The sequence below is a fragment of the Watersipora subatra genome, chromosome 7 (genome assembly GCF_963576615.1).
Source record: "Watersipora subatra chromosome 7, tzWatSuba1.1, whole genome shotgun sequence".
Classification (NCBI taxonomy): domain Eukaryota; kingdom Metazoa; phylum Bryozoa; class Gymnolaemata; order Cheilostomatida; family Watersiporidae; genus Watersipora; species Watersipora subatra.
In genome coordinates this window covers 43160474-43183017 of record NC_088714.1, presented here as the reverse complement: position 1 = coordinate 43183017, position 22544 = coordinate 43160474, and the positions used below count along the sequence as shown (strand labels likewise).

The window sequence follows — 22544 nt, the reverse complement described above, 5'->3', positions numbered from 1 at the left end:
TACAATCACTTTTCACATGACTCACATCAGACAGGACAATATAATACAAAGTTTACTCGTAAAATACTTGTTATAGTCTCTTTCTCTTATTCTTCGCCGATGTCTTTCTCGATGTTTCACGTTTCAATTTGTTTTTTTGTGTTCTTCGTTTGGATATTTTATCAAGCGAAATCTTTTGAGTTTTTGCTGCCAGTTTAGCTTGTTTTTCTCTAGCCTTTTGTTTTATTGCCTGTTTCTTTAGTCGTCCTTTCCACTGTTTAGCGAGCTCCTTCTGCTTCGAAAATTCTTTCCATTCCTTAGCCAGCTCTTTCTGTTTCTCCAGCTCTTTCTTTTGCTTTGTCAGCTCCTTTAGCTTCTTCTTCTGAAAAGTTTGAAGCAGATCATCAATATGCTTATCATCACCTATGAGTCAACACATGGGAGTTATCATCACCTATGAGTCAACACGTGTGAGTTATCTTCACCTAGGAGTCAATACATGTGAGTTGTCATCACCTATGAGTCAACACATGTGAGTTATCTTCACCTACGAGTCAACACATGTGAGTTATCATTACCTATGAGTCAACACGTGTGAGTTATCATCGCCTATGAGTCAACACATGTGAGTTGTCATCACCTATGGTTCAACACATGTGAGTTGTCATCACCTATCATGAGTCAACACATGTGAGTTGTCATCACCTATCATGAGTCAACATGTGTGAGTTATCATCACCTATTAGTCAACACATGTGAGTTATCATCATCTATGAGTCAACACATGTGAGTTATCATCACCTATGCGTCAACACGTGTGAGTTGTCGTCACCTATGGTTCAATACATGTGAGTTGTCATCAGCTATGAGTCAACAAATATGAGTGATCTTCACCTATGAGTCAACACATGTGAGTTTTCATCACCTATGAGTCAACACATGTGAGTTGTCATTACCTATGCGTCAACACGTGTGAGTTGTCATCACCTATGGGTTAATAAGGTTGATATGTTTGATTCATCTACCTTGCCCACATTGGAAAGAGTGAACCCATTTATGAATGACCTCTTACTGTTTTAATTTGTTTAAAATGTTCTCAGAGAAACCCTCAAATCAGATATAGTCAAGGTGTAGTCCTCAGGGGAGATAACCCGCGACCCTTTCATTATGTACTTGTACTGTGAATTGGTAGACATTTGAGGTTTTATTGAACTGAATTACTTTGGCATAAAATCACAGGTAAGAATGTCAACTTAAGGGATGTCTTTATCAAAACGGCAAACGATTTACTTTCAGACAAATCTTTATATAGGTTCACACAATTGCAAAAATCTGCAAGTTGTGACCTTTAAAAGCTTTAAGTGGTTAGGAACAGCCAAAGGGAGTTGTTCATAGTTTTAAAAAGGTGGTAATTTAACAAAAGCTTTATCAAACTAAAAGGATTGACGATGTTTATAAAAAGAGCACTTTAGTAAATTCACGTTTGACAGACTCATATGGCCTCTAGCTTAGTGGTGTTACAAACAAACGGACAGCTCTAGAATTTTGACGTTTTCGTAAATATGTTGTAGTAGTTTCTAAGCAATGCTTTAATGTTGTACTTATTATATGCCTATTATATCTATATATCTATTATATGTCCATTCTATTATATGTCTATATATTCTATGTCTATATCTATTCTATGTCCATTCTATTTTATTTCTATTCTATTTGATGTCTATTCTATTATATGTCTATTCTATTATATGTTTACTCAATTATATGTCTACTCTATTACATGTCTATTCTATTATATATCTATTCTATTATATGTCTATTATATTACTATTCTATTATGTCTATTTTATTTATATCTATTCAAATATGTTATTAAAAACTCATTTGAAGTAGTTTACCGCTCAAAATGCAGGCGTGTGCTGCTTGCTAGTACAAAAACTGAAAACTAGCAATTTTTTAGTAAGTAATGTGTTAAGTTTATTATACATGTAGTTATGATTTATTAAATTTGCTACAGTTAGCTGTGAACAAACGCTGCAGAAGTTGATGGCCCTGAAAAGGGCCATTGTGGTTGGTTTAGGAAGCCTTTACACTGAAAATTTTATGACACATTTACAGTACACCGGTCCAGAAAACTAACATTTCTTTTAGACTGTTTTAATAACGTACTTGAATAGAGGAGACTCTGAGCTTCTATCTATAAATGTAAATGTGAGTGTCTGTCCATCTGTCCAGTTATACCAATAAATTTAAACTAACAAAAATCCTCTTCGAAAAAGATTTGATTTCAAAACCTCTAAATTTAGAGGTGTCAAGCTTACCCATTAGACTACACAGTCAACAGAGCAGAGCTATTAATTATGATGAAGATATTCATTACATTGGTTAAAACACACAACGTTGCATTCCACATAATGATGATTAGCTGGCCTCACAAGATGAATGCCTGGCATTGCACGAGTAATAAAAACAACTTATAAACAGTGAAAGGTAATGTAGTGTAAAGGTAATAAAGGTAATGTTTATGCAACCCGTGCAACGCAGAGATTCAACTAGTTTTTATATATACTAGATGTAACTTCAAAGAATTGGTTAGCAACTACTACGTAATATTTATGGAGGTTAGTCAAAATTCTATGGCCGTCTGTTTATTGTTTATCACATTATAGATCAATAAATGATCGATAACTATGTAACATACTTATTTCATATTAGATACAAAACGCTGTGCTTGCATTGACCCAGGTACCTTGTCATGTCAGCTTAGGGATAGCACTGATAAAATCCTAGAAAGCTGAGAGAAAGTTAGACATTTTACCTTATATTCTTCGATGACAGTTTGATATTTCTCGGCAGCTTTTCTCGCTGCCTGTTCATATGGCCCCTTCTCAGTAACTGTGAGCAAATTCCAAGCGGTTGCCCCTGCAAGTAACCCAGTAATAACATTAGCTGGCAGAAAATAAGTTTTACTGTAAATTCTGAAGAGCTGGTTTTGGTTAGATATGGCGTCTTACAGTGCCTCGCGTTGCGCGTTCACAACTCGAGTTGCCGAATTGTACAACTCGGCCTGGGCTTATGATTAACTCGAGTCGTGTTATACGCAAAACTAACCCGGGTTTGTAAAAAAGCAAAGTGAGTAATTGGGGTGTCTCATTTACAGAACATTTACAGAAATTTAATAATAATAGTTTAAATATATAGACACATTTAAATTATATATATATTGGCGATATTTGCGCATATTTATTTCTATAAATATAACAAGACAAAAACAATTGTAGAATGTAAAAGCAAAGTAAAAACAATCTATGTGGGAGGTAGGCCACTTCTTTTTCAAATGAAAAAGAGTTATCTCTCTAGAACCTGACAAAAAAGTGATTGAACACCGAAAATGAACATAGAAATTATTTCAACGGCGTTTAATGATGCACCAAAATAAATTCCATATATAGAAAATATAGCTAGAGAAAATGAAATGATGAGATGTTCTCAACCGAGTTGTTGAACTCGAGTTGCTGTTAAAAAAACTCGGTCTGGATTTTTGATGAACTCGAGTTGTGTAACTCGAGTTGTACAACTCGAGTAATTTTTACAAACTCGAGTTGGTAAATATAACTCGAGTTGTACAGCTCGAGTTGTGCAACTCGAGTTGTACAACTCGAGTTGCAAACTCGGCGCAGTATAATTCGCTATTAGCTCTAGTTTTACAGTACATACATAGTGTAATTTCTATTAGCTAACGGGTGCCTTTTGATGTACCATTGTTAATATAACCAGATCTACGGTTATGCTACCGTAATACCAATATATTGCACCTTACTTTTGAAAAGTCGCGTTGCGTGTTAACAACTCGAGTTGTGCAACTCGAGTTGTACAACTCGAGTTGTGAACGCGCAATGCGAGGCACTGTAAGGCGACATAGTTAGAGGCATGTAGGCCAACCATCAGTTTGGAGGGCACTATGAAAAATACCGCGCTCACGCCACTGGCTTGAAATGTTCTGTGTCACTCTAAGGTTCTATTTACAGTAGTTGACCTATTTTACAATTATAATAATGACCTAATTTTCTTGAGCTAACAGAGTTGATTGTTGTAATCGCTTGTAAAAGCCTGTCAGCCGTCTTACCACAAAAGTCTGTTACAGGCATATATATACTCTAAATCATTTGCGTATTTTTCAGGCCATATCTTTTGATAAAAAATTAAGTTAACATTAATTTTAACCCAAACATGAATATAAATTTGCAAAAATATATAGCTCAATACAACTGCAATGTAACGGAATACAAGCGTTCTAATGAATAGATTCCAGGTCAGTTTTTTGTTTCTGAATGCATTTCATCAAAATATAAAGTGAAAACTGTATTATTTTCTATGTTTTAAGGTTAAGTTATTTAAGTTCTAACATAACCAATATTTGCAAATATAATATACTTATTTGAGTGTAACTAATTAAATTAGTCGGTTTTTGTAGTCCTTGATATGAAACAAAACTAGTAAAGGTGTGAATAACATTTGTTATGGTATAATGGATACAAACCTGTTGAAAGTAGTCCCCAAATAATTCAGATTTATGTAATCACTGTTTAATATGACAAAGGTTTGTGTAAAATACAACATATCTTTATAAAGCATATTTATTTGAGTTGTTGCTTAGTGTTCGCGTCTGAAATAAGTAGTGATTTGATTTCCAAAAATAAATAGTAGAAAATAGATATAATTGTCTAAGTACATTGTGCTATGTAGTTTTAGAACATCCAAGGTTGTGGAAATTGTGTTCCCAAAATAACTGAATAGACACAAGACTCAACTTTATCACACTCTATCATCAGGTTTCTTTCTGGCAGTCAGAATGTAACAGCTTAGTTTACAGTTTATGTCATTTATCTGAACGGAATGTTAATGTGAATTGTGGGTAACCATCCACATGATAGAGAAATACGCTTGACTTTGTCAAATATTATTATTTGCTAAAAAGAACTTTTCTAATTACTAACTAAATAGCAACAAACCTTTTTTTGACATCTCGCTAAAGCCCCAGCCACAGTCAGCATTTCGCTGTCGAAAATCTTTTAGAAACAACATGTATGCTGACAGGGCTTTCTTTGGCTTTTTTGGGTCTTTTTTCTCTTTGCTTGAACAGGCACTTTTTGGCAGCTTTGGCAGCAGTTTAACCTTCTCCTAAAGCATCAACGCTATAAGGTTACCCATAGCAAGTGTAGCTCTATTTAGGTGTATAGCATACATAGCGAGTGTAGCTTTATTTAGGCATATAGAGGTGTATATTTAGGCGTCAGGTACTTGTACCCGCTATTGCATAACCATCAAGATCGATACAACCTGCTACCTTGGTAGGACTGCCGGCGACTAAGCCGTCACCACCAGCTCTAAGCTGAGGTGAATCTGAGCATTCTGTTGGATTATAGTAAAATAGCCAACAAAGAGTCTGACTGGACCTCCCAGAAAGTGTGATGTGGCCAGACTCAAAGGCCGGCATAGAGAGAGATAGCAAGTTATAAGTTCTTCAATTCTATATTTTAAGCTATCGTAAAACCTTGAATAGAGTGCCGCCTTTATTTGAACGTCACCTCTGACAGCCACTATAGAAGAAGGTTTGAGAAATAGAGCCCCATGGCATTTAAATAGAGGTTTTACGGTAGGTATATACAAATTTGTCTGTTCTACCGACCTCTTTCGCAACCAATATGTATAGCAATCAGTTCATGAGCAGAACTAATAAAGTAACAGCCCAGCATTGAGTATTATTCATGTACTGTATATAAATTACTCTCACTAGAGTCAAAAGAGGACCTTCACACGTTAACGGCTGACTAATATCACAGTGGCAGCACTACACTATTTCTCAGAACTTCCAGAGTACACAAGTTATTGCTTACAGAACTCTACTCTTATCTCTGTTTGTGAAGGTCTGAAGGTACTCTACGCTTCTGCGTGTAATGCAGTTGTGATAAATTGTATTCGAATATCTCACAAGAGTGCTGAGGGGAGTCATGTAGCGATGGTGTACAATACAAAGTTATTGCACTAGATTATATTCAGATAAATTGTGTAAGTTTGTGAAGCAAAAGTGATTAATGACTGATAATACTTTACAAATACTAACAATATTACAACTAATAATATCTATACTACTACTGTGACTACTACAACTGCTTTTACTATTGTTCTTGCCATCATAAATGTTACTAATAACCATACTACTACCACTGCTGATACTATTAAATTTACTACTACCACTGCTATTATGACTACTGCTATCATTACTACTACTAGTACGACTACTACAACTACTAAAACTACTAGTAGTACTACTACTGGGACTACTATTACGACTACTGTTAGTGCTACTACTACTGCTACTACTACTACTAAAACTACTAGTAGTTCTACTACTGGTACTAATACTGTTCCAAAAATTTTGGCAGAAGCGAATTATTTGCAAACAGTAATAGCTTTTGGGTTAATCAAGGATAGGATAACTCCTGCTTAAACACACCTTGTATTTATGGATGTCTTTGATGTATTTTTCTTTCAATTTTAGTGATTTTTCCTCATAAGGAAATTTTTCTCTATTTGTCAAGTTCCTCCATGCTGAAGCACCACGCCTTGTCATTTCAACATTGGTGTAGCCTTTGGAGTTGTTCCTTTTACGAAAGTCTCCGAGGTACAAAAGGAATGCTGTCATGTACCTGGTCAAGGATTGCAAATGACATTAGATTTTGCCAAATAAAATTAAAAATTAAGTTTGGTCTATTTGCGATGCTATATTTTTTTCAATATATTTTCTTTCAATGAATATATTGAAACAAAATTTTCTTTTAATGGTATCAATGATATAACAGAGCAACAGTGAAATTGATTTGTAAAGGTTTTTATAACCGATGTACTGCTTTGGGTGAGGGGGGTGTACACTATGAGAGGTATAAATATGTGTATATACTAATGTTAATAATAATCTGAATGCATAAATCTAAGTACTGGTTTGCCGTTGTTGATTTGTCTGCCATTCGTATGTCCAGTTCTAGCGACCAAGTTTTAGGAACGAAAAAACCGACTCGCAATGTAATTAAACTTAGAAAACCCTAGTTCTGCAGACAGGCATGCTATTTATTACACTACATAGCTTAATTACTGTACTATGGTATAATTGTGTACATAATCCTTACACCTGCCACTCTTTAACGGCGATTGATTAAAATACGCACACTTCACACTTCAGCTAGCACACTTGAAGATCATGATTGCATAAGAGATGCAACCTTTTTTCCTAATGCTGGCTTCAGAGGGGTAGACATGGTTGTTATTATAGTAAAAGCTTAGAGTAGCTCAAGTTACTCAGATTCGTTGGTTAAAGAAATTAGCCAATTGAAAATTTATTTTTTATGCAAAAACTTTTTTTATTACCCGTGCAACGCCGGGCATTCACCTAGTTATACACTATAACTGATATAATACAATAAATGTGTTACAGTGTATATGCTACATGTATGAAGTACAGCAGATAGTGTGCTGTATAGGAAAAGCATTAGATAGTGTGCTGTACATGAAATACATTGGATAATCCGCTGTACATGAAATTCAGTAGATAGTATACTACTATACATTGTATGTGGAATACAGTAACTAAAATGCTATATATGCAAAATAGTAGATAGTGTGCTTCACACGAAATGCAGTAAATAATGTGCTATATATGCAAAATAGTAGATAGTGTGCTGTACATGAAATACAGTAGATAAGGTACCAAGCAGGAAATACAGTACATAGTGAATTCATATATGGTGAGTTCAGATGGTGAATAAATACACTCAAATACATATAAATCAGTAGACCCATTAAAAAAATTAGATACGTGTATAATTATATGTATAGATAGTGTGCTGCCCGCTTGCCATTAACCCTCATATTGGTTGCACCAACTGACCTTTTAGGTTTATCTGGATCTTTGTGGACTCTCACCATGGTAGCTCTCTCGTTAACCGTTTCCGTGCAAGAGATGCTAAATGGAATGCGATGTCTTTAATACGCGAAACCCTTTTGAAAAATGCTGACATAACAATTGGTTGTTCCAAATACTTGACTAGAAAAAGTATTTAAGCAATGGCATTTTAAATATTTAAAAATTGCTTTTATTGATGCCAGTAATATGCCAAAACCAATGAGTGCACTGCAATGTCTCAAAAACCCCAAGTTTATTAATGCTGAACTGTACTGAGCTACAGGCAATTATTCATTTGTTTGTTAGATTGGTTTGTACATATTGTGCTCTTTCATGGGTGTTACTAGTAAAATGACCAACAGGACATGGTCTGTATTTTCACCAGCTGTCGTAACCAACCCACCAAGTGTGAGAATCAAGCTCAAACTAATGGTATCTTTGTAAAAAGAAGCTATAATAATTATCTTCTGCGTTATCCCATAGTGTGCATTGTTTGTTGTGCATGTGCATTTTTTATAGCAATTAGTTGTTGTAGTTGTCTTATCTTTAGTGCTGACCAACAAATAAGACAATAGACAAATATCATAGTCAATAGAGAAAAATGTCCAAAAATGTTGTATCTCCGAGTGACGAATACTAGTAAGCCCTTGATTTTGGAAAAAATATTTTCTTTGCTTAATTGAATCGGCTTCATCGATTTTATTGATAGATAATAACCAAAACATGTATTTTTCACTTCTTGTATTTAAAACTTGATGTGCTTTATTTTGTACCAATAACAATTAATAATGCGAAAAAGCAAGAAAAAATGTAGGCAATATGACCCATCTTATGTTCAGGATGCAGTCATTCGGCAGCAAGAACAATCTGTTACTATCAAAATCACTTTCATTCATATGGGCGATGCTTCGATGGGCCCTGCTAAACTTTCCTCAAGGTAGAATCACAAGCCCATCGAGACAGGTTCTTGATTTGAAAAAGGTATGATCATGAGCCCTTCAAGATGGCTTTTGTTCAGAACAAGGTATGATAACAAGGGTTTCAAGACTAGCTTTAGGTCAGAACAATTGGTATGATAAAAAGCCTTTCAAGGCTAGCTATTGATCAGAATAAGGTATGATCACAAGCACTTCAAGACAGGCTTGCGTCAGAATGTTTGCTGTGAAGTGTGAGGAAAATTTTTCTTGGTTAGTTTACTCTACAGGTGTACATCAGCTTTTCACAAGCGATGTACATGTAGGTCTCACCAAATGGTCTTCTGTTTGATAGTTTTGGCATTTTTGCGAGACAGAAACACTGATCTGAGCAGTTCGGGCATTAATAAGATCAAATTATTCTACTAGAAGGAGCTGCTTATGAAACTCAAAAAACTGGACTTATTTGTACAACTCTAGGATATGGACAATGTACGCACTAAACAGTTAATAAAGGTAATTTGGAAAATGAAGCTTGCGACACACAAATGCAGTCATTTTTTCAGCTTAGAAAGGGAAAAACTTGATAGCGAGTTACAAACAATAATTGTGTATGATTTGACTTTGTTGCATAGTGACTTCTTGCATGGTAACTCCTTGCATGGTAACATCTTGCGTGATAACTTCTTGCGTTGTAACTTCTTACATGGTAACTTCTTGCATGGTAACTTCTTGCATGGCAACTTCCTATATGGCAACTCCTTGCATGGTAACTTCTTGTGTGGTGACTTTCAAACTCGTTGTCAAAGTCTTCCACAGCTGAAAATACTACCTTTCGCGAGTTGTTAGCGTGAAAATGGATGATGTCAAAAGGCAGTCCAAGTGTGTACAGATTGAGTCGAATGAGGCTATGAACAAAGGATTGGCTTTAAAAATAATTGGGTCAAGGCATGGCTGCAGAAATAAATGTCTGAAAAAATAGACTTCAGGCGAGTCAACAAGTCAATGAAATGAAGTGATGCAATAAAGTAAAATATAATTGTATTTGATTAGAGTAATACTACACCCTAACTAAGGTAAGAAAACATGTTGAAAAACATCAAAAACAAGAGAGTAGAGAAAATCAATAAATTTTGATAGTGCTAAAGGGTGCAATGAGGAAATTTTAATAACATTTATAGAGGGCTGTAGGTACAGAAAAGAATAAAACTAAAGGTACATCAATATATAGATTACGTACCATCAGAAGGAAGGTGTTATAGTACAATCACAACTAAACATCTATGTATTCAGCAGGTGTACATCCGGAAGCACTCCGCGTTTGGCGTGCCAGATGGTTAGTTCTCCACTTCCTCTAACCTTTTCACCAGTTTGTGAACTAGCATTAATACCATGAGCATTCCGTCAGCTGTAGAAATTAAAAAGGAAAAACATAAAACAAAGTGACTAGGTATTCTAATGATAACAGCACAAAAGGAAAAGTAAAACTACAACAAATATGTCAAATAGCTTACTAGAGGATGACACCTCAGCCACTAGTACTGACTGGTTTCGTAGGGAGTGAATACCAATTCTCTGCCACACTTCATCTGATGGTAGTAAAAGAGCAGTGATCGTAATGATAGAAGGTAAACATTACTTGAAGGGATAAGCTATACATAAACACATATATAACTACATATATGAATATCAAAGTTTGTCATGGTCTGTCATCATCATAGTTCAGTGTCAGTTAAGCTGTAGCTGATTAAATCTAGCAATGGGAAAATCTGTATAGTAGAGGATTTGATCTCAACAGCTCCTGTTCACAAGGCAACAAGCTAACCCTTTAAGTTAAATGGGATGCAATGAATCCATTGGGCGATATGAGTCATTTTCATTATTATACGCATAGCGATGCTGTTTTACGCGCAATGTCTTTAAAGCTTGCTCTCACGGTTCTTATTAGTAAATTTAGCAACACGAATTCTAGCTTACTCAAATTAGCTAATGACACTACATTACCTGCTGCTGTTTATAAATTGTTTTTTAATACCAGTGCAACGCCGAGCATTTGGCTAGCATATATAAATCTCAGTGTTTTTCTGTTTGTCTGTCTGTCATTCAAGTGTGCAGTTATAGCGATAAAGTTATGGGAGCGACGAATGATTTAGCACTAGATTTAAACTCGGAACCTACAGTTCTGCAGACAGGTGTGTCTATCCATGACACTACGCGTCCAATTAACCATACTATGGAATAATTGTGTGCATTATACTCATTACACCTGCTAATCATTACTGGCGATTGGTTAAAATACCCATGCATCACGCTTCAGCTAGCACACTTGAATTAAATTACTAAAAGAAAAATTTAACGAGAAGAAACATACATGTAGGTGCCCAAACTTCTCCAAAATCCTATAAATATATGTATATATAATATCAACTTAATTAAACTTATAGAACACACAGAAATAAACAAACACCTTCATTTGTAGGTTAGAATGGTAGTTTGGAATGGTTAACATATTTTTCTTCTAGAAAATTTTTTTCTTCTAACAATTTAGTTCAAGCATGAAGTGTAGGTATTTCAACTAATCACCATTGAAGATTAACAAATGAAATAAGTATGTACACAATTATTCTAAGGTGTGGCAAGTAGGCTATGAGGCACAGTTCATAACTTGCCTGTCTGCAGAATGGTAGTTTTCAAGTTCAATGCCAGTGCGAAGTGGTTTTTTGTTTCCAAATTGTAATTATTATAACTGGGCATACGGACGACAAATGACAAACAAATCCTTAGATTTATATATATAGATATGTTATGTCAAAGATATTAAGTTAAAAAAGATAACTCAAAAATCTAACAATTGAGTATATTAAATCTAGATGATATTTATGACTAAAATGTTTTGTGGCAGCTACAATGCTGTTTCATGCTGCAATTGGTGGTTTGGCAAAATGCCGCTGTGGGGGGCTATCAATTCCAAAGAAAATAACTCCATGCATGCCTGCATGATGTTGTTAATTCATTCCTTTTATTTAGTCCTTTGTTTTGTTGTCGTTAGATTGAGCGTGTGCTTTTATTTTTTATTTTACATCATTTGTTTTTCAATTCCATGTGTTTATTAAGTTTTGATTAATGTTGTTTACTCTTCTGATTGAATGAAGCTTTAGGGTTACTGTATCTGGATTTGAATTCTGTTACGCATAATCATTACATGATTGTTTCCACATCAGTTGTATTTGTTACTTCAGCTTGATAAACTATGTTTTTAGTTGGTACACCTGCTGTTTAGTGGGCATTTGTATTTTTGTCTACAATCGCATTTTCTGTGTGGTTTATTCTATTTTTCTTTGGTGAGTTTATTGTTCTGTGCATTTATTATGTTTTTCAGATTTGATATAAAAGGCTGATTTTCAGAGTGTTTGTTTGTTCTAGTATTTGGTTAGGGTGTACGGATGCCGACAATGAATAGAGTTCTCATCAGTTGATGTTCGCTTTATTCGTTTAATTCGTTTGATTGTGACCTGTTTACAGTAAATCATGCATAATTATATACAGAAAAAGTATGTGCACAAATGCTAAGAAAAAATATACAGGGTGATTAGTAAAAAGCAGACAAATGAATTAGTTGAGTTGTACATGTGGTATTAGCACTTACAATAGTTAAGAGATATCCTCCAAACACTAGTACAACTTGCCCCAGTTTAAGTAGGTGAGATATTAATGACTAGCTGTTGTGAATCGTATAGCATTCTGGAATATTACAATTAGGTTCAGCTTAGCATGTGTACAAAAATTCCTCAAAAAAGTGCAAAATTACATGTAGTTAAAGTAGGAAAATAAACTTACTGTCAATTCAGATGTTCCTTATGATGAAAAGCTGAAAACTTGAAAAACTTGCACGCTCTCAAGTGATCCTCGCAAACTAGCTAATGAACATGGTTAAAAGATAGACTGTTTATATTAGCTAGAGTCATAAATAATCTCACAGCTTGTGATGAAAAGCTTAGCTTGTTAGTGTAAGGGGAGATAATAATTATGCTTGTAGAAAATCTGAAACATTGTTAAAGATTTTGTGAAGGCACCTGGAAATAATTTGAACGTATTTCTTTCCGATGTTGGTGGTAACATTTGAGCTTGTTGAGGTTGCACCACATAAGTTTTGCATAGGTTTCTACTGTCTATTTGCTTTTTTGTATCTGTTTCAGTTGTGTATTGGAATTGGTGGTTATATCCACTTTATTTTAGTGCATCTTGGTATGGTTGTTTCGTTTTGTAAAATTCTCATTCGCTTGATAAAAGTGCGCTCAGCCTCTGTGAATGGTTATAGGAATGTTGTCAATGATGGTTTTTGAGTGAATGCTGTGTTGATTCACACATAGGATGCCGTGGCTTGGTTTTAGGTAGGGACTTTGCGTACCGGCTGTTAAAATAAGTGTTACATCCAAAAAATTAACAATTTGTTTGTCTGCTTCAATTTCTAGTTTTAGGTAGTGATTTCAGAAAATGTTACAGATTACCTTTATTGTTCTTTCTACCTTTTGTGGAATTCTTTCACAAGCTGTGAGTCCATCATCTCTGTAGAATATATATATATACCAAATATACTCAGGTACTGTCATATGTTTGTCTGTATATAATACATATGTCTACACACATATACATATATATATATATATATATATATATATATATATATGTAGACATATATACTCATGCTACGAACAGTACGGTTTCGGCTAATGAAGCCTCATCAGTGCAGCTCAAAGTATATATATATATATAATCCGCATTCTTATATATATATATATATATATATATATATATATATATATATATATATATATATATATATATATATATATATATATATATATATATATATAAGAATGCAACAGAATTGGCAATGAGATCAGAAAGACGGTCAGAAAGACAGACAGAAGTTTTAGAGTTGAGTCGGTGGTTTCACCGGAATGTACTACCACCATTTGGATTTTGCTGGGCAAATTATGCCACTTCTCAGATACCACTGTGACTGTAGTATAGATGGGTGATCAAAGCAAAGAATGCATCAAGAATTCACATGAACCTATAATCCCTGGAGCAAACAGACCCGGACTGCACCAACATGTGTGTACGCACCAATTATTGACATTATACTTGACAAACTGAGGAGGAGTCACTTGATATGTGTACCGACTGAATGCTGGACACTAATACTGGACACTGAGTACTGGACCTTGCAACACTCTCTGCCAACTATCTATGACGTAAGTCTTTAACCTTTTTACCAATTGAGGAGAACTATTAAACTTAACAAAAACTCGTACATGTATCGTTTCACTTAAATTCAAACAAATTCTGATAACTTAATGTTACTGACACACTAATTTGGGTAAAGAATAAATAGTTTTTTGCTTTGTTGAAAGAGAAAAAAAGAGGATAATAATTGAAAAAGTATGGACAGGTTGATTGTTGCAGTTTGCTGATGCTCAACCAACCCCTGAAGGCACACTCGCACCAGATATCTTTCTGTGTTGTGAGCTGGTAAAAGTTCTTGTAATAGTGCCCCCTCCACTCTCCTCTGAATGCACAATGCATATATGTGAGCATTTTCCCAGATGAAAATGCTCACATATATGCTCACATAAAAGGTAGGCAAGTTTTTATATTTTAGCCAATCACAGAGCTCTACACAAAATTGACCAATCAAAACCCAAACACTAGTTGAAGCTGTTTGATAAATTTTCAAAATACATCTTTCTGATTGCTTATGACCATTCCGGCACCAACTGCTCCTCCTCTTTTCCAACTATTATCTACTAAGAAGTGCTGTCATCATGGAGTCTTTAAAATAGAAACCACGATGATTATGCAAATGTGATACTCGGCCAAATTCAACAAAACATTCAAACTCGCCCAGCAAAATTCTCAGGCATACTTCTCCAGCCGTCCACACTTAGAGTATGGTAATATCACGGGGTATACTAAATACCATATATATAATAAATACTAAATTATGGGGTTTTATTAAAGAAACAAATAGTTAGACCTGGACATCTTCAGTGGAAAATCCGGAATAAGTTAGTATCTAGGTTTCTACAGGCATTGAAAATAAGGTTAGGAACCCTGTGATAAAGGAATTGATAAAGCTGCTATAAAATGACATAAACCATGCAGGCGTCCCTTAGAACATCAGCCAAAATAATTCATTCTTAACTGCACTGAGTTTAGCTAAGGATGTGTGAGGGACTGGTTTACAGCCACCTTTCACATTTTTGTTATATAGTGAAGAAATATACTATTTCATTTGTGTTCCAGGCAACAGTTTGAGTTGACACTGTTATATAGTTTTAGTCAACCAAAAGAACCTTTGATTGGCTAAAGCTACATCAGCAATAGCAGAGAACAGACTAGAAAGCGCCGCAGCATATGTAAATGTTAGAGCTGGTGAGACTTCTGGTATATAGTTTGTACATATACGCTATATGCTTCAAACTATCAGCTGGTTTGTGGGCCAAGTAGAGTAGTTACATTTTTGTATTTGACATGAATACTTCATCACAAAATTGTGTTATTATTGTATAGACTATAAGACAATAACGCCATATTATTGTATACGCAATATAATATTGCAAACTTCTATGCAATTTTATTGAAAAAGTATTCAATTAAATTGTATAAAAGTTATAGCGTACAACTTACTGCAATAGTTTAATGTAATTGAAAAAATTGTGTGTCATTTTGGAATTATGATGTAACAATTATGGGTGACAATTACTAACATTAGGCAATTATTTCTTTGTCATGTATAAACCAATTCAGCGGACTGTCTAGACCATAGATCTACTAACTATACCTTACTAGTTGTAATAGTTTAATAGTATAGTTAATAAGTCTATGGTCCAGACTGATTTCATCAAGTGATAACACGTTATTCTCCTATTTAATTGTCCTGCACTTACTCTGTACTTACATTATTGTATCTATTATTATGCAATTAACTATTATATGGAATGTTGATATATAATGTGTTTGGTTCTTTATTGCTGGGTTGTTGTCATGTAGACCCGAATAAAGCCAAATAAGGCTGATCCTCTGACGGAGGATCGCATAGTGTGAACAGAGCAAACAAGCCTGAGACCAATTTTGTCCAGACAGAAATTTTATCGGGCAGTGCCCGATCGATGGCCAATGCTAGGTCGATTTTCAATTTGAGTAGCCAATGAAACCAGTTTCAAAGAGAGTCACACACTGTCATTTAAAGTGAACATCATATTTCTCATTAGATTCGTGCATGTTTTTGTCATAGCTTCACTCTCGAGTAGTAATTCCATTGATAGTACCACTGAAGGGTGCTATCAACAGAATTATTGCTCAGGTTCAATTATTATAGCAATGGCATAATAATTGAAGTATCTGCTTCAAGTATAACGCTGTCACTATAATATTTGAAGCATATTATGTTAGTAAAAGGTCATCCTTCCTATATAGTCATGATTTATTAGTGATGAGCTGGGCAGTGCAAAATAATTAGTTAACTTGCTAAAGGTGTCCACGAGCAACATCGTAGGAAACAGTCAGCAAAATGCAGAGCGTGACTCACTGAAAATATATCAGCTAAATTTGTATTACCTTGTAAGTAAAAACTGTCAAAATTGCCCACTCTCGGTGCAAACTCGACCTGGTGTAAACGGAAAAAATCTGGTCGATAGCTCCCATAAAACCGTTCAGAGATCGGCCACAAAACTCAGTTTGCAAATCACTATACACTCAAACTTATCTGCGCTGGAAATTAGAACAATTTTGTACAAGTTTTTTATCATCAGCAATAATACAAAAGTATTGTGCAAGGTTAAAGGTCATAAGTCAGCCTGTAAACATTGAATGTAAAAATCTAAAACGTAAAAATCTGCAGTTTTGTTTGCCTGTGCAGTCGTTGCTAAGGAGTTTTACTGTTAACAAAGAAGATGCATTGCAATCAATTTTAAACAAATATCTCTGTGAAAACGTGGTATTGAGCTACGCTATGCCAGTCTTCAACTGAAAAGAAAATGAATATATCTGATAGGTGAAATAACCAAACACGGCTGTTGGCTCCTTGTGATTGATTTGGTTGAGACACACCTATAAGGCTATAACCACTGTTACCCATTCGATGGGGTTACATTGAGAGAATTGTTGTATTAGTTTAGTGAACTGGAGGACACAAGGTGAGCCAAGCTTCTCAGCTTAGTAAAGTGATAGGAGACAAGTGGGGCTCATAAACCAGTTACAGTGGCAGACGTTTTACGTAATCATCATTTGAATTTTAGTATTTAGTTGTAATTAAAGTCTAGGCATTTCAGTAAGTTTAAGAACTTGTTCAGGTGTATTTGAACTACTGGATAAGAAAACATCTGTGCAGGGCATAAATTTAATACCTCAAAAGTAATTATAGAACTGAAGCACAGTGTTTGGTTAAACCTAGTGTCAATATGTAGGGCAGTTACTAAGCTACGTAAAACCTTTATTTGAACACCATGGCGCTCTATTGTTTCAACCATTCCCTTATAGTGGTGCTTAAGTAAGGGTAGGGCAAAAATGGAGGCTGGTGCTGTATTTTTCAAACAGTTCGTCAGAATTGGAGAAATAGATTTAACCCTTTTACAGGCAAAGCGAATATTGCCATTGATCTAACCGAGTCATTATTAGTAACATTTTGTAGACAAATATATTACTGATCACTTATGGCTTATCATTCAAATAGAGGCGGTGTTCAATTAAAGGGTGGTGCTCTATTTCTCAACACTTTTATAGTGGCGTTGATATAGAGGTGGTGTTCAAATCAAGGTGGCATTCAAATAGAGATTTTAGTGTAATTGTAACCGGTACAGTGCACCCCACCATATGACCCTAACTCATCTCGATGTTGTGAGGTTGTAAGGCAAAATTGTGGTATAGAAGGGTATAGAAACTTATGGAAATTATCTAATGCAAACACCCCTAATAAAAAACATCAAAATTATATTTATGTACTGTACTTACTAAAAATTAGCAACAAAATAGTTTATTAACCTTAGTAGTTATAGTTAACTCTAGCTTTGTTGTTAACATTGCTATTAAGCTTAGGACTCATGGTTAACAAATTAAAGTTATATATGTAATTATATAGTTATGTATGCCCATATAACTATGTATATATATAGTTGTATGGGCAACTGCCAGTGCCTAGCATGGAGGCATTAAGGCTAGGCACTGGCGCTAGACAGTAACGCAACATAATCAATCATCTTAGCCTCTTATAAAGGCAAAGGTGCATTTACAGCATTGCCATTTATTGGAGTTGCTTCCACGCTGAAAAAGTTGATTTGGCGTCAAACGGAAAACGGTTGTAAAAACAGCTTTGCCCAGTTTGTGACACAAATTCAGTAAAACACTGTATTGTTCAAATTTATTTATTACTAACTGTGCTACCCGGTGTTGCCCAAGTAATAAAAAGTCTTTGGACAGAAAATTGATTTGTATTTAACATATAACAACATTTGCAGACAGGGGACATTCTACCAAAAAGAGCTTCAGCTCAAAAGTGCTCGAGAAGTAATAGAGAGCTGAGACGAAGGAAGTCTGCGCCTACCACACTGGTTGAGATGGGAGTGAAGGAAACTCTGGCTGTAGCTCTCCCGAATTACAAAAAGGCTCTAGGGAAACTGGACCCCGTGTACTTGGAGGATGAGTTGAACATGGCAACACGCTCTAAATCAGACCAAGTCACACAAGCTGTGTTGTCAGGAGTGAGCTCGGAGATTGACTTGAAGGACAGTGAGCAGGCCCAGGAGTTTGCCTTGCAAGGCAAGGGGTGTACAAAACTGATCAGGGTACAAGCATTATACCAGCTTCACTCTACCAGTTATTTTTTCCTTGAGAAATTGGAAAAGAGACCTGTCCAATTCCTGATCAAGATCGGGTGCCCTACAAACTTGCTGAGCAAGCAAGTGTTTGACAAGCTCCTTCAGAGCCTGAGAGATTTGTTGGAGGAGACTGACAGCTTGACTATGACTCATGGTCTGGCTGTCACTCTCTTCCAACAATGACTCATGACCAATGGGACCCTGCTGCCATTTTACGGAGTTATGCACATATGGCTCTGAGATGTAAAGATCGAGGCAGTTTTGCGGTAAGTCACATCAGCGAGGATGCCATTTTAGGGATGCCATTCTTGGTAGCGCATCAGTGCGCAATAGAACTTCAACAGCCTGTGGTCTCCGTGGATAGTTGGTCTCTGATATGAGAGTATGGAACATGGTGGTGCCGTGTCGGGTGTCCACCAAGAATTACTGTTTGTTAGGGGTGATAGAAGACTGTTTGGATAGGCCATCATTGGCTACAAACTTCAACCAGCCTGGCTAAAGAGAAACGTAGTCTCGCAGTCTCTCAACCTTACAGACTAACCCCTATGCCTTCAAGCCGACATCACAGTCAGCACTTGCACAGAGGTGGAAGACCACCAGGTGTGTGGCAAGCCACCATTCTCTAACTCAGGTGTCGCACCTTCAAGTGCGAATAAGCCAAATGCAGGGGTGCCAGCCCACCTAAAGGACCTGTTTGCAGCAGCAAAGCTGCATGAAGCCAAGGCAGACTGAGTGGCTAGCACGGTTGCTGCCAGCTGCCAGGGTACATTCAGCACCGGTGATGGAGATGTGAGACAGACCTCCGATGTGAAGCATTCTATCCTACTGAAAGAGGAAACCAATCTTAGGTATTCAGCAATCTCTTCATCAGTTGGGACCAAAGAAGGAGGCAAAAGCTGAGCGTCAAGTCTAAGAGCTTCCGAGCAAAGAACTGATCAAGCTGACTGGTGGTTGGAGAAAAAGGATAGTAAGTGACGGTTCTGGGACAACTACCGGCGGCTGAATGCTGTCAGTAAGCAAGATGCTTTTTTCCTTCCACGGATCGATGACAGTCTCGATGAATTATCCAGCAGCAAGTACTTCAGTACACTAGACCTGGTAAGCGGCTACTGGCAAGCAGGCCTACCTTTGAACACCGATGCACAAGAGAAGTCAGCATTTGCTGCTCGTTCCTGTCTCTGGAAGTAGAAGGTCTTGTCCTTTGGTCTTACCTCTGCGCCAACCACCTTCCAAAGATTAATGGAATAAGTGCTACACAGCTTAAGTTGAAAGACTTTCCTGCTCTACCTAGATGACATTATTGTCATCGCCCCTGACTTTGACACCTATTTGCAGCAGCTGGAAAAAGTGTTTCAGTGTCTGAAACGTGCTGGGCTAAAGCTGAAGTTCTGTAAATGTGAGCGGTTTTAGTCACAGGTGCGTTACCTAGACTATGTGGTTAGTGCAGAGGTTGTATCTTCTGATTCAGAAAAGAGATTGGTCCAAAAATGGCTGGCCCCCAAAAAAGCTCAGAGACTTGCAAAGCTTTCTGGGCACAGTAGGCTACTACCAACAGTATATACCTAGCTTCACTACCACAACACGGCCTTTGCACTAACTGACTGGCAGAAGCAAGAAGTGGACTTAAGGCAAAGAAGAGCAGATGGCCTTCAAGAAGCTAAAGGAGCACATGTTTTTGGCCTCTGTACTTAGCTACCCTAATCCGAGCCAGTCGTATATCCTGGGCACGGATGTCAGTGGCTGCGCAGTGGGTGCTGTGCTGTCACAAATGCAGGAAGGGATTGAGAAGGCAATCACATTCTTCAGCAAGACCCTAGCGCTTGTGAGAGGAACTACTGTGTAACCTGAAAGGAGCTGCTTGCTATGGTAAAGGCAGGGAATCATTTCTAGCCCTACCAGTACGGTCGGCCATTTCTTCTGCATACAAATCAAGCTTCTTTTCAATGGCTATGCCAGCGGAAGAAACCTTCGAACGAGGTAGCTATGTAGCTAAATATCCTAGCTGAGTTTCAGTACAAGGAAGAACATGGGAGTTCTAATGAGCTCAGCCGACAGACCTGTGAGTACTGCTAGGAGTGTGAGCTCATTGAGCCAAGGAACAGAAGACCGACTCACAAGGAGCTTGCCACTGAAGGTCAGATTTTGTTGGAGAGACTCGAAACAAGCCCAGCAGTTGTGCCAAGGAGCCGCCAAAACCACAGGCAAAACAGTCACCTGCAGGGGCCCGTGTGCTGTCACGGCAACCAGAGGATATGGGGCAGGATTGATTGAGGCTATCATTGAGCTCTGTGACACGGCTTGGGTGACGACTCAATGCAATCTGCTGATCACGGACCGGTGGCCACCATGTACCATGTCATTGCTTGAGTAGAAAAACTGACACGGGATCAGCTGAAGCTGGGAAGATAGGAACTTTGGCGGCTATACAAGATCTGGCCATTTCTCAGGCTATGACCAAATGGGGTACTGGGGACTCGGACATCCTTTTACGGCCAGCCTCGGGGTTGCACGGTCTATACATCAGGAAGACAACCGTTTGATAGACTCACGCGCTTGCTCACTTTCAGCTTTCTTTTCAACTTTGTTGTTCATCAGCGTGCGCTATAGCTATAGCCGGAATGACAGACAGATCCACATACTTTGAGAAATATATATAGATTTGTAAAGTATACATGTTGTTGCTTACACTTGGTGCATTTATTCTTGTGGAGTAGTAAAGGCGACTGACAGTTTCTTTTACAATAAAGACACCTGCGGCAGCTATAGCTATGAAGATACTTGTGACAGCTATATCCATGGAGACACCTGCTACAGCTATATCCATGAAGAAACCTGTGATAGCTATAGCTATGAAAACACCTGCAGCAGCTATAGCTATAGAGACACCTGTGACAGATATAGCCTAGGAGACACCTGTGACAGCTATAGCTATAAAGACACCTGTGGTAGCTATAGCCTAAGAGAAACCTGTGACAGCTATAGCCTAGGAAACATATGTGACAGCTATAACCAAGGGGACACCTGTGACAGCTATAGCCATGAAGACACATGTGACAGCTATAGCCATGAAGACACCTGTGACAGTTATAGCTATGAAAACACCTGTAGCATCTATGGCCTAGGAGACACCTGGAACAGCTATAACTATAAAGACACTTGTGACAGTTATAGCTATGAGACACCTGTGACAACTACAGTAGTGGAGACACCTGTGACAGCTATAGTCGTGCAGACACTTGTGACAGCTATAGCCATAAAGACACCTGCCACAGTTATAGCCATGAAGACACCTGTGACAGCTATAGCCATGAAGACACCTGTGACAGCTATAGCCATGGAGACACCTGTGACAGCTATAGCCATGAAGACACCTGTGACAGCTATAGCCATGGAAACACCTGGAACAGCTATAGCCATGGAGACACCTGTGACAGCTATAGCCATGAAGACACCTGTGACAGCTATAGCCATGGAGACACCTGGAACAGCTATAGCCATGGAGACACCTATGACAGCTATAGCCGTGGAAACACCTGCGACAGCTATGGCCATGGAGACACTTGCGACAGCTATAGTCATGGCAACACCTGGAACAGCTATAGCCATGGAAACACTTGTGACAGTTATAGCCATAGAAACACCTGCGACAGCTATGGCCATGGAGACCCTTGCGACAGCTATAGCCATGGGAACACCTGCAACAGTTATAACCATGCTCACACATTTTCGTTGGTAGTTTGCCTACTTAAAAACCTTGAGGTTGCTGGGCTATACATTAGCTGTTAAAACGTGCGTAATGAATGCCTACACGCA

At 37.2% G+C, this 22544-nt stretch overlaps 1 protein-coding gene across 1 annotated transcript; it reads right to left on the bottom strand.

The window, feature by feature from the left end:
- Positions 1-70: 70 nt before the first annotated feature.
- Positions 71-7962, bottom strand: LOC137400781 (high mobility group protein B3-like). The gene is made up of 5 exons (XM_068087118.1): positions 7925-7962; positions 6497-6689; positions 4992-5160; positions 2798-2901; positions 71-361 (listed from the first exon to the last, which is right to left on the bottom strand). Exons 1-5 carry the CDS (start codon positions 7960-7962, stop codon positions 71-73), a joined length of 795 nt encoding a protein of 264 aa, XP_067943219.1.
- Between the last annotated feature and the right edge of the window lie 14582 nt (positions 7963-22544).